The 12,852-nt window shown below is 44.7% G+C and overlaps 1 protein-coding gene and 2 long non-coding RNA genes across 3 annotated transcripts in view; all 3 read right to left on the bottom strand.

Moving 5' to 3' along the window:
* The window catches only part of LOC144587339 (uncharacterized), a 251,289-nt gene that overhangs the window by 141,839 nt on the left and 96,598 nt on the right, over window positions 1–12,852 (bottom strand). The gene's annotated exons all lie outside the window — the stretch shown is intronic.
* LOC110070939 (uncharacterized) overlaps window positions 1–12,852 on the bottom strand; it is a 28,095-nt gene that overhangs the window by 6,998 nt on the left and 8,245 nt on the right. The window contains 8 exon segments of the mRNA XM_078386102.1: window positions 707–806; window positions 1,755–1,848; window positions 2,302–2,404; window positions 3,353–3,409; window positions 10,337–10,445; window positions 10,644–11,748; window positions 12,366–12,495; window positions 12,669–12,817. Of these exon segments, the coding sequence (XP_078242228.1) occupies window positions 707–806; window positions 1,755–1,848; window positions 2,302–2,404; window positions 3,353–3,409; window positions 10,337–10,445; window positions 10,644–11,748; window positions 12,366–12,495; window positions 12,669–12,817 (1,847 nt within the window).
* On the bottom strand, window positions 4,121–8,976 carry LOC144587313 (uncharacterized). Its single transcript, XR_013542466.1, has 2 exons — window positions 6,022–8,976; window positions 4,121–4,422 (listed from the first exon to the last, which is right to left on the bottom strand). It is a non-coding gene; the product is annotated as an uncharacterized LOC144587313 (long non-coding RNA).

Consider the following 12,852-nt stretch of genomic DNA (forward strand, 5'->3'; position numbering starts at 1 on the left):
TTCAGAAGAGGGTGACTAGGATGATTGGGGGGGCTGGAAATCAAGCCTTATGAAAAAAGGCTGAAAGAACTGGGCATGTTCAGCCTTGGGAAAAGACATAAAGGTTATAGGACAATGTATATTCAAATATCTGTGGAGATTCTCAGTCATCCAGGTGAGTTATCTGGAAGATGAGTCATGGCAACTGGATTTCTTTCTTATTAGGTTGAAACATTTTGCTACTCATCCAAATAGCTTCTACAGTCTGAGAGTAGCTAAATGTTTCAACCCAATAAGAAAGAAGTCCAGTTGCCACTTTTTAAAGACTTGAAAGGCTCTCATACAGAGGAAAGGCAGGATCTGTTCTTGATCCTTCCAGAGTGCTGGACACACAACGATGGGCTCAGGTTTCAGTTGAAGATCAGGAAAAACTTCTTAACTGTTAGAGAAGTATGACAGTGGAACCGATTACCTCAAGAGGTAGTGAGTGGCCCAACGCTGGAGGCATTCAAGAGAAACTTAAGACAATCACCTGGCATATATCCTTTGACATGTATTCCTGTATCAACCCGGGGGTTGGACTTGATGGCCTTGGAGGCCCCTTCCAACTTCACTATTCTATGATTCATATCTTGAGCTACACAGATGTGGATCCAGTACCCTTCTTCAAGCTAAAGAAGGCAGAGGAGAGGGAGAGCTAGGAGCAGGAAGCTGACATGTTCCTTACCTGAGAAAGCAGCTTCTCCTTCTTTTTCCCCTGTTTCCTGCAGGAGGATGTGCTTCGGTCTTGGGTGAACAAACTCTGAGGTGACCAATTCTGAAGACACCTGAATACAAGAAAAAAACTGAGACATAGGAATGGAGGAATGTTCAACATCACCAAAAGTTCAGAGGTCAACCGGGCCTCCTGGGGGTGGAGGTTGATCTTAGCCAAGGGCGCATGGGGTCCTCCAATTTTTAACCCTTTGAATGTGTCTCTCCGCTTCAGTGGAATGTTTGAATTCTGAATCTTCTGTGGTGTTATTTATGTGACGTTTCATACACAAGGCAGTTTATCCAGAATGTCAAAGATATAGTTAAACAAAATGACATCCCGCCGCTATAAATACCCAACTATCCCACAAACTGCACCAGGGCACAGACAGAGTTCTGACTCCTGTCCTCTGAAGATGCCGGCCACAGAGACTGGTGAAACGTTAGGAAGAAAAACCCTCAGAACACGGCCAAACAGCCCAAAACATCTACAGCCACTGTTGGATCCCGGCCGTGAAAGCCTTCAAGAATACAAAATTATATTGCCATACCCTTTGATAAGAATAACTGTGTGCCATCACATCAATTCCAGCTTATGGACAATGCACACCAATAGTTTGCCATTCCCTTCTATGGGGTGTGGTGGGGGGCTTGGGACTGTCCAGCTTGCCCAAGGCCACACAGGCTGGTTTTACCTGTAGAAAGCACAGTGGGGGAATCAAACTCCCAACCACTGACTGCACAGGCAGATACCCAAACAATGAAAAAAAAATATAATACATGCCATTATTTATGTTGAAACATTTTTCGCCCCATCAGTTATATATCATGAGGGGGGGTCTTACAATGTGAAATGTCCCAGGATTCACCACATCTCTCAATGGGCCTGCTTGGGGGGTGGGACTCGTTCTCCAGGTAGAAAAACTCCCAGAAATGCTGGTACTGGATGTCTGAACTGAGAGTGCCTCTCACGGTGTTCAGTTTGGTCTGTTCCTTCTAGGGTTTCCCCCCTTGCTCCAGACCTCCACATTGTCCGGCTATTTCCCAGCTTCAGGGCCACCAGAGTTTTGCACGTCCGTCTCCTCCAAAAGAACAGAAATGCATGGTTTTCTCTCTCTAGCAAAGGCAGACACAGAAAAGGCAGGAAGACAAAGGTTTGGTCATGCTTAAGGCCCCGATCCAAGGAGGATTCGGGGTGACGGGTAGAGGATAATTGGCAGAGCTGTGTTCCTAATCCTTATCACGTCTCCTGTCCCCCTCCCTGCTTTCTGTAGTACCTCGGTTTACGTACGCCTTCATTTACGTAATTTCCGGATTACAAACGGAAATCCATTAGAAATAATGCCTCGATTTACTTCCCCCCCCCACGCTTTCCTTCAGTTTGTGAAGGACGTTTCTCCGCACCTGGAGGTTTGTAGCGCCATTGCCATAGCTATGGCAATCCGCGTTTTGGTTTATGAAATTTCCGCATAACGTAACGTTACAGAGAATGTTTTAATTTTGTAAACCGAGGTACCACTGTATACAGTTTCTGAATCACTGCTTCCCTACTAAAGTCCCTCCACCAACCTATTGCCGTCGGGAATTCTTTTCTCCTGCGTTCACATCTGGGTGACTTAACAGAAACAGCTTCCCAATGTGTCAGATAGAGAAGGAGGTCCAGGGAAGGAGCGTTTCAAGAATCTTCTGGAACATCATCTCTCTTGCACTTTTCTCCACAGATGCGCCGAGTGTCGGACCGTTTCTGGAAAGAAGAACAAGCAGTTTCTTTCCTTTTAAAGGGCTGTCTCAAGCTTCCTTTCACATCCAGCTAAAAATAATAATAATAAAAAATACAACAAAACTCCATCCTTTCCTATCGCCTCCTCCCGAATCATTTCTAATCTCCCAGCAGTGGACAGCTGTCTCTGGAGGGTGAGATCTGCCACCGGAGTCTCGGATTTCAGAGCCGGGATCATCAAAGTCTGCTAAGGAGGGGAGGGCGGTGCTGGCTCAGTCCGACCTGCAGCAGCCAAGATTTCCCTTTCCCCCGCTCGAGCCTGGCAGGGTCTCCTCGCGAGGAGGAAGAAAAAGGGCTGCTTTCAAGGCCAACATCTCCTGCCTCTCACCCAGAGAGAAGCTCCGTCTCTCTTTCAGGAAGGGGGGAGAAAAGAAAAGTGGCTCCCCAAGAGAGAGAGAGAGAGAGAGAGAGAAAGAGAGAGAGAGAGAGAGAGACTCACTGGGGAAACTGGTTTCCAACCCCATCCCCACACTCCCTAGATCTCTGTGTGTGTGTGTGTGTGTGTGTGAATTTCCTCGGGAGGGGAAGGCTTGGCTTTGCCAAGACTGGCAAAGAGGGAGGGAGGGGCGCTCCAAGGTAGGAGGGGGGAGTATTTTCAATGGGGAAATCCCCCCGAAAAGGAGACTCAGTGTCCCCCCACAACCCTTGAGAGGGAAGAAGGGCAGGGAGGCAGGGGAGGAGGAGGAAAGGGGAACCCCCTCCAGGCTGCCCAAAAGCCCTCCCCGCACCCCTTTGCCCCCAACCGCAAAGCCCAGCCCTTGGCCCTCTCCTGCCCTCCCCCCAGGGCTGCCCCTCCGCCTCCTTTCCCTTCCCTCGTACCGTCTTGAAGGGGGGGCTCACCTGCTTCCTGGCTTCCAACGAGGCCCGCCCGGAACTCCCCAGAGGGGAAATCGTGTGCTGGGAGGAAGGGAAAAGAGAGCGCACCACAGCACCGGAAGAGGGGAAAGCGCCATTCTTGGAGGGAGGCACTCTAGGCATCCACGCCGCCTCGCTCTGCTTTTGTGCTCTTCCTCGGGAGGCCTCTCTAGGAATCAAGACGATAGAGCGGCGTCAGGCTAGAAGAATTAATGCAAAGAAAGGGGTCACATTGAGATATAAACAATAATTAAAAGAAATATTTATAACACGGTTTAAATCTCTCTCTCTCTCTCTCTCACTCACTCTCTCACGCACGCACGCACGCGGAGGAAAGGAGTCAGCCTCATTCCTAGAGCGCCCTCTAGGCAGGACGTTTCCGCTTCCACCCTCCCTACAAACACACATGCCTCCGAGGTGCGCCACCGTTTCCCTTCCGACCAGAGCCCTGTCAGGATGGGGGTTCCAGGAAGGAGGCAGAAGGGACGTTACTGGGGAGAAGTATTAATTAATAAGAAGGGAAGGGCCTTGCCTTGGCTTTGTTTGGGGAGGAAAGAGGACCCCCCCCAAGACTCTGACGACCAAACCTCCCTAAGGAGAGAATGGCACTGGCGGTTGAACATGGGCGTTGTGATTCCTCAGAACTCACCACAGCTCAGTTAAATAGGACTTTTCTATAGTAAGGCAGTTAGTGGCCTTTCTACTCCTCTGGATTTAGGCCAAACCTTGCTGGTCTAAGAGACTAGTCCTCAATGAGGTTTTTTAATATTTTTTATTAAGAAAATAGATTCATAAAGACCGTTTGCAAATGCAGTAGCATAAGAACAGGTTCAAAGGTGACAATAGTTAAATAAAGCTATTATTATTAAAAATAAGAAACACTAAGATCTAAGTGGTGGTGGGCTAATCCCACGCCTCCTTCTCCTTACCATTCTACGTTCTGTAAACATCCAGCTACATAACACAACCCACCATCAATTCCTCTCGGCTTGGCATAAGCTAAGAGAAGAGCTCTCCCCACCTCCTCTCCTCCATCGTTTTCTACATTCCTCAGCCTCTGATAGCAGAGCGGGTAGGTGGGACTCGTCAGCCATGTAAGGCAGCCCATCTAAGAGAAGGAAAACTCTGATTTCAAACCTCCACTGCCTTGTGGCTATATCCACTGATGGAAAAGGCTTCAGGAGATAACCTCGAGGCAAAATCCGGAGCCGGAGTCCCGTAGACAGTTCGTGTTGTTCTGCGAACTCCTGCGACGTCGCTGGAACCAGTTGTATTGGCTCTTGCCTCTCCATTGGACTATTTCAGTGACGTGGAGAGGGGGGATTTGCTGCTTGGGTAACAGCCTATCCTCCATAGTATTCTACCCAGGCTTCGTGCTCTGGAGAGGACACTCCAGCTTTGCATACAGTGTCGAAATAACACAGGAACTAGCAGTTACTGGTTATGGCTCAACATCAGATCCCTTTGACATCCGAAGCGGAGTAAAACAAGGCTGTGTCCTTGCGCCGACCCTGTTTGGGATCTTTTTTGCTGTCATGCTGAAGCAGGCCTTTGGAACTGCAACAGAAGGTGTCTATCTCCGGACTAGATCAGATGGAAAGCTCTTTAATCTCACTAGATTGAGAGCGAAGACCAAAGTCCAACTGAAATGCATGCGGGACTTCCTCTTTGCTGATGATGCAGCCATTGTTGCCCACTCTGCTGAAGACCTCCAACAACTCATGAATTGTTTTAGCAAGGCCTGCCAGGACTTTGGACTAACTATCAGCCTGAAGAAAACACAACTCATGTGCCAGGGCGTGGACTCACCTCCCTCTATTACTATCTCCATGCAAGAACTGGAGGTTGTTCATGAATTTGTGTACCTTGGCTCAACAATCTCTGACACTCTCTCCCTAGATGTCGAGCTGGATAAACGCATTGGGAAAGCAGCTACCATGTTCTCTAGACTCACAAAGAGAGTATGGCTTAATAAGAAGTTGACGGCATACACCAAAAAACAGGTCTATAGAGCCTGTGTCCTGAGCACACTCCTATACTGCAGCGAGTCCTGGACCCTTTGTGCACGGCAGGAGAGAAAGCTGAACACCTTCCATATGCGTTGTCTCCGACGCATTTTTTGTATCACCTGGCAGGACAAAGTTCCAAATAGAGTAGTCCTAGAACGAGCTGGAATTTTCAGCATGTATGCAATATTGAAACAGCGCCGTCTACGTTGGCTTGGGCACGTCGTGAGAATGGCTGATGCTCGGATTCCAAAAGATCTCCTGTATGGAGAATTAGTGCAGGGAAGCCGCCCCCGAGGGAGACCACAGCTGCGTTACAAGGACATCTGCAAGCGGGATCTGAAGGCCTTAGGAATGGACCTCAACAGATGGGAAACCTTGACGTCTGAGCGTTCAGCCTGGAGGCAGGCGGTGCATCATGGCCTCTCCCAATTTGAAGAGACACTTGTACAGCAGACCGAGGCAAAGAGGCAGTCCCGAAACAAGCAAAACCAGGGAGCTGGACAGGGGACAGATTGGATTTGTCTCCAGTGTGGAAGGGATTGTCACTCTCGAATTGGCCTTCTCAGCCACACAAGACACTGTTCCAAGACCTCCATACAGAGCACGATACCATAGTCTCTCGAGACTGAAGGATGCCTACACAGCCTCTGATGTCCTTGCACCCTTATCAGGATTCATTCTGTACCAGCCTAGCTGTAAATTTGGGAAAAACAGCCTCCTAGCCTTTATTACATTCCAATGCCTTCAACTCATTCCACTCTGAACCTAACAGACTCCATTTTTTTCAGACTACAAATCCCACTCTCCTTCCATATCATCATTGTCCCCCTCTTAAGAGGATGCTTTGGTTGGGACTGGTGTTTTTGCAGAGGGCAGCAAAGCCCTGTGATGGAGGACCCCCTGGTCTCTGCCTTGTACTGGCTGGGAGTAACTCCGTCCTTATGATTAGACAGTGGTTTGGGGACGGCCCTATGGAAAAACCATGAGGATCGAGGAGGATCCGTGCCTTGAATTGGTGTTTTTCTGCCATTTCAAAGCCGTGCACCAAAGGACCACCAATTTATTTATCCGAATCGGTGGGCCCACAGACTACAACACCATGTCTGATTAGATATGATCCTACAGAGAGATCATATGGATCCAGGAGGATCTGTGCCTCGGATCCATGTTTTTGCACCACTGCAAAGCCATGCGCAGAGGGATCATTCATTGTTGGGGCAAACCACCATTCAAGCATATGTTCCATTGGTTCCCACCCACAACAACACAGAAATCATGGATCTCGCCTGCACAGATCTAGTGTTTTGTTCATTTATTTATTAAATTAAACACTATAACACAAACCAACCAACATACATATAAAATATGCTCAATTTCTACCTTGTCTAGAATCCCAATTCTTGCAATAGTACATAATCTTTCCCTTTTATTCATAAAGTAAAGGTAAAGGTTCCCCATGACATTTAGTCCAGTCGTGTCCGACTCTAGGGCACGGTGCTCATCCCTGTCTCCAAGCCATAGAGCCAGCATTTGTCCGAAGACAGTTTCCTTGGTCACGTGGCCAGCGTGACTAGACAGAGAACGCTATAACTTTCCCCCTGAGGTGGTACCTATTTATCAACTCGCATTTTTACATGGTTTCAGACAGCTAGGTTGGCAGGAGCTGGGAAGAGCGACGTGAGCTCACTCCGTCACGTGTATTCGATCTTACGACGGCTGGTCTTCTCACCTTGCAAGCACAGAGGCTTCTGTGGTTTAACCCACAGTGCCACCATATCCCTTTATTCATACATAATCTATAAATTTTCTCCAAATACCTATAAAAATATTCTTACTTAACAAACCTTTTTTTTTTTTTTTTTTTTTGGGAGGCGGGGCTTTGTTGCGGTGCTGCCAGCAACTCCAGAGAGGAGCTCTCTCTGGAAAAGCTGGAACCCTCCGGTCCAGGATCCTCTTTTTGAAATGGGGATCAAAGGAGAGTCTAGAAGAAGTCTCTCTGAAGCAGATGGTGAGCAGCAGAAGGAGAAGAAAGGGAGGCAGACCCGGACTTTTTTCTTCTGAAGAAATCACCGTGCACAGACCGGAGCGGGCGCCATTTTTTGGCACTGAGCCGCGAGGAACCCTTTACCGGGGGAGAGGAGAGCAATCAATATAAACTAAAAATATATAACAAGTAAGTAAGCCGAAGCCTCTGATTTATGAAACAGCCTCATTAAGCTGAAATAAGAATGAAATTATTTGGCAGAAAGAATAATGCAGCGGCGGGTTTATCTTATCAGTCTGACTCAAAAGCGAAACTAAGCTTCTCCAAGTGAACTATTAAAACGCCAGGCTGATTCTAAAGCCGAGAGTCTGAGATGGGAAAATAAATCTTATGTTTCTGGAGAAAAATCCCAGATAGCAACACCGTCTGACTGGATTTAAGAGACTTCGGTGGATGCAGTGTGTTATTCTTTGCCTTCTCTGGACTTTGTGAACTATAAATAATAGAATCTGGTGGTTGGAGCTGACGTGGCCGACTGGACTAAGGAGCATTAAGGGGTTAATGAAGATCACAAGACGAGCTCCAAGGACAATCTACTGGACAGTTTGAGACTCTGTGACTGTTGTTTTGTTTGTGACCACGTGTGAGTCTAAAAATAGAAGCTTGCTGAACTCAGGAGAAGAAGAAATGACTGCGTCACGGTTCTAATTGATATGGTATTTGCTGGGCTAAAAGTTGATTTTTATACTACAATATCTGGACAAAGATTGGAGGGAGATCTAAGGGGAGGTTTATGATGAGGGGTTTGAATTGTTGATAAAATTGTGGAAACGGGAAGGATTTCTAGGGGGTGATTATTGTGGTATTTAAACAAACCCCAAAGCCTGAGATGGACCCCAAAAATTCAAAAGAACAAATGGAGGCTTGGTCTCTTCAATCCCAAAATTCTGGAATAGTGGTGCAAGAAATAGAAAAGGAATGGCAGATTAATATACAAAGGCTAATATTAACAGGGTTCCAGCGAGTGAATGCAGGTCTTAGCAAAATAGAAAATTTGATGAAAGGGACGAAAGAGGGGACAGCAGATGCCAAACAAAACTTAAATGAAGTTGTACAGACTTTAGAATCGTCTGTATTAGACATGACACCAGGTAATATGAATGCAGTAGAGAGTTATCCAGTGACCCATGCAGCTTCCAAAATTAAAAAGTACTATGACAAAAATCTTAAGGAGGCAGAGATACTGAAACCAGATAATTTTATGGTGAAAATATGGGAAGTGAAAAAAATGGATATTCTGTCAGATGGGCTGAAAGACTGTTCAATTCAAAAAGAAACGGAAAGATGGGATGTATTGTATAAATGGCAGCAGCTACCAGACGATGTTGGAATAACATAGAATAAAATTAAAATTAAATGATAAGATAAAAGCAGGAGGGTAATCAAACTGTGAAAAAGCAAAAAGTTGATATGTATTAGTAATATGAATTGATTGGATGATGTTATACTTTATGCTCTCCTATCCCCCCAAAACTATTTTTCCTTTCCTATCCCCTCTTTCTTTCTGTACCCTCTATCCTTGTTTCTAAATAAAATAAAATTATTAAAAAAAAAAAAAAAACCTTTTTTGACTGTCAATTTATAATTAATGGCTATATTTCAAATTTCTTTATAACACTTATTGAACTGTACGTCATATTTTACTTTCCATTGCCTTGCCATCATTAACCATGCTACTGATCATAAATTTGATAGTGTTTTGCATCAAATGTATCGAGATGGCTGCACAGGGTCATCGAAGTGACCAACGTGAATCTGACCGAACTCCGGGAGGCAGTGGAAGACAGGAGGGCCTGGCGTGCTCTGGTCCATGGGATCACAAAGAGTCGGACACGACTTTACGACTAAACAACAACAACCTTTGTCAGCAAGGTGATATTCAGCTTGGTTGTTGCTTGTAGTCCCATATCTAATCACAATCCATTTTCAAGGTTTCATCTCATACCTGTCCCCTTTAAGCATTTCAATTTTTCATTTTTCTTTTATTTATTTTATTTATTTATTTATTTGATTTGTATCCCGCCCATCTGGTAGGTCAATACCACTCTGAGCGGCTAACAGTTTTGACATTTGTAAAAAGGAACAGGGCAAGCTGAAGACTTTGGGGGAATCAAGGAAATCTTACGCCGCAAGATGTGGCAAAACAAGACCTTGTAACTAAGATTAGAAAGTATTTCTTTAACATGTTATTAGTTTTTCAGTCTATCTACATTCAATTCATGCTTGTTAAACATCGTGTTACATGGGTTGCTTATAATTATTTGTGTTTTGTGTCTTGGTGTCTCCTTAGTTGTCCCTTGAAAATCTATACATTTTTAAAAAATTTAAACCATTCATCTGTATATTTTAGTATACAATATTGGCTACTATCATAATATTGCTCTCATAGTATACAGTGTTCTCAAAGTGCTCTAATAACTTACCTGATAAAAGTATTTCCAGTTTCAAATTTATATAATTTTGAGGTGATAGATTTTTAAAAATGCTCAGATTGCAGAAAAAGATGTACATATTAGCAGCCTTTGGGATTGCTTTAACTGATGTCAAGTGTCTTTTCTGCTTCAAGGTCTTTCTGCAAACCAAGCTGTTAAAAAGTTTGACCACAAATAGCTGGAGTATTTAATGACCTGACCGATGCTCCGCTCCAGATAGCCTGATCTGAATTGTTTCTCCCCATGTGTGTTCATTGATGTAAATAGAAGACCGAAAAGAGAATTCTTTTCCAGGTTTCTTTGCCTAAATTATTTCTCTCTTGAGAAAGGTCTGAGTTGTTACTAAAGTCCTTTCCACATTCCAGACATATAAAGGATTTCTCCCCCAATTGCTTCCTTCAGATGAAGGGAAGCTGTTTCTATGACTAAAGCTCCTTCCTCATGTCAACCATTTGAGTGGTTTCTCCCCTTTCTGGATTCTCACGTGAGAAGCAAGATTTGCATTCCGACTAAACACATCTCCGCATTCCGCACACTTAAATGGTTTCTCTCCTGTGTGGATTTTCATAAGGTAAGCAAGTTGTTTCTCCCCTCTGTGTGTGTTATTTGATGGGAATTAAGGAAACTACTCTGAGTAAAGGTCTTCCCGCACACTAGGCATTTATAGGGTTTCTCCCTGTGTGCATTCTTTTCAGTAAACTAAAGCTGCTGCTCCGACTGAAGCTCTTCCCACATTCCAAGCATTTAAAAGGTTTTCCCCCATTCAAGTGGATTCTTCCCATTGAGGATACCTCTCCCTGGTGTGAATTCTTTGGTGCGAACCAAGGTGACTACTCTGAATGAACTTCTCTCCACATTCCAGGCATGATTATGGTTTCTCCCCAGTGTGAGATCTTTTGTGTAAACTAAGGCTGTTGCTCCTACTGAAACTCTTCCCACAGTCCAGGCATTTATATGGTTTCTCTCCTGTATGAGTTCTTTGATGTACACTTAGGTGTATCTTCTGACTAAAGCTCTTTCCACACTCCATACATTTATGTGGTTTCTCCCCTGTGTGAGTTCTTTGATGTAAATTAAGGTTGCTGCTCCGACTGAAACTCTTCCCACAGTCCATGCATTTATATGGTTTCTCCCCCGTGTGTGTTTTTTGATGCGAACTAAGATGACTGCTATGCCTAAAGCTTTTCCCGCATTGTATGCATTTAAATGGTTTCTCTTCTGTGTGGATCCTCATATGGAAAACAAGATTTCCGCTCTGAGTGAAGCTCTTCCCACATTCCAGGCACATAAAGGGTTTCTCTCCCCTGTGTATTCTCATGTGGGAAGCAAGATTTCCACTCTGAGTGAAGCTCTTTCCACATTCCAAACATTTCAATGTTTTCTTTCCTGTGTGAATTTTTGTACGTAAATTAAGTTTAAAAGGTTCCTCCCCTGTGTGAATTCTCATATGGGAAGCAAGGTTTCCGCTCTGACTGAAGCACTTCCCACATTCCAAGCATTTAAATGGTTTCTTCCCTCTGTGGATTCTCATATGGTGAGGAAGAGTTGTAACTTGACTGAAGTTCTTCCCACATTCCAAACACATAGATAATTTCCCCTCTCTGTGGACTCCTTGATGGGAACTAAAGCTGTTTTTATCACTAAAGCTCCTTCCACATTCCAGGCAGTTAAGTGTTTTTTTCCGTGTGTGGGTTGTCTTGTTAGAAGAGAGATACACACTCTGACTGAAGGTCTCTCTGCCTTCCAAACATTTAGATGTCTTTGCTCTATGGAACTGACGACAGGAAGTAAGGTTGCTCTCACTCTCTTGTAAACATTTTTTCTGCTTTTTATCGTTGATTTCTCTCAGCAATACGGCGTTTCCTTCCTCATCACTCCTGTATCCTCCAGAAGTATCTGAAAAGACAAATCAAAATTTACAATTAAGAGTCTCAAATAAGGGAACAAACTAAAGTACAGTGGTGCCCCGCATAGCAACGATAATCCGTTCTGGATAAATCGTCGCTATCTGGAAACATCGCTATACAGAAATAAAAACCCCATAGGAACGCATTAAACTCTGTTTAATGCATTCCTATGGGAGATAAACTCACCGCTAAGCGGGAATCCTCCATAGGGCAGCCATTTTTGCCACCTCGGTAAGCGAGGAATCGCTGCGAAAACGCTGTGGGCAGCCATTTTGTTGATCTGGTGGCCATTTTGGAACTGCCGATCAGCTGTTTCTAAAACATCGCAATGCGAAGATCGGTAAGCGAAATGCTTACCGACCATGGCAATGCAATGTTTTGCCTATTTAGAACATCGCAATGCGATCACTTTTGCGATCGCAAAATCCACATCGTTATGCGGATTTGTTGTTAAACGGGGCGCTCGTTATGCGAGGCACCACTGTAAATGCAAATGTTGCATAGCAGACTGGAAGGGAAGAAAATGTATTCACAAGGTATTTATTCTTTGACCCTGTTCATAAAACTGGTTTTATGACGTAAAAGGACCTGAAAGACCAAGCTTACCCAGAGAGATCAGAGTGGCTACGTTTTCCTCCATGACTTCTCGGTGCAAAGCCCTTTGGCCTTCGTCCAGCAGAGCCCACTCCTCTGCAGTGAAATGGACAGTGATATCTTCAAAGGTCATCATGATACCCTGAGAGAAGGGGAAACATTTCAGTTTCGAGCAAAAATTCTACCGCTATTCTGTTGCACATAAAAAATGAGCAATCCATGCAACAGACACTTAGATTCAGGACTCAAGCCATTACAGAAAGCACTCTCAACTCCCTTAATGGTCAATGCAGGCAAATAGAAACAGGATTGTACCTTCACGTTCTGAGACATTTCTGAGTGGGAGAAGCACCCAACAGCTCTTGACTGCCTTGCATCAGTCAGACTGGGATGTGTAGACGCTCTTTCTGCTCTTCCAGAAAGAAAGGGTGAGCAAGAATATCTTTCCAGTATCATTTCAATGCCTACAAGGAATATCAAATGAGTGCAAATATATTTA

The sequence above is a fragment of the Pogona vitticeps genome, chromosome 2 (assembly GCF_051106095.1).
Source record: "Pogona vitticeps strain Pit_001003342236 chromosome 2, PviZW2.1, whole genome shotgun sequence".
Classification (NCBI taxonomy): Eukaryota; Metazoa; Chordata; class Lepidosauria; order Squamata; family Agamidae; genus Pogona; species Pogona vitticeps.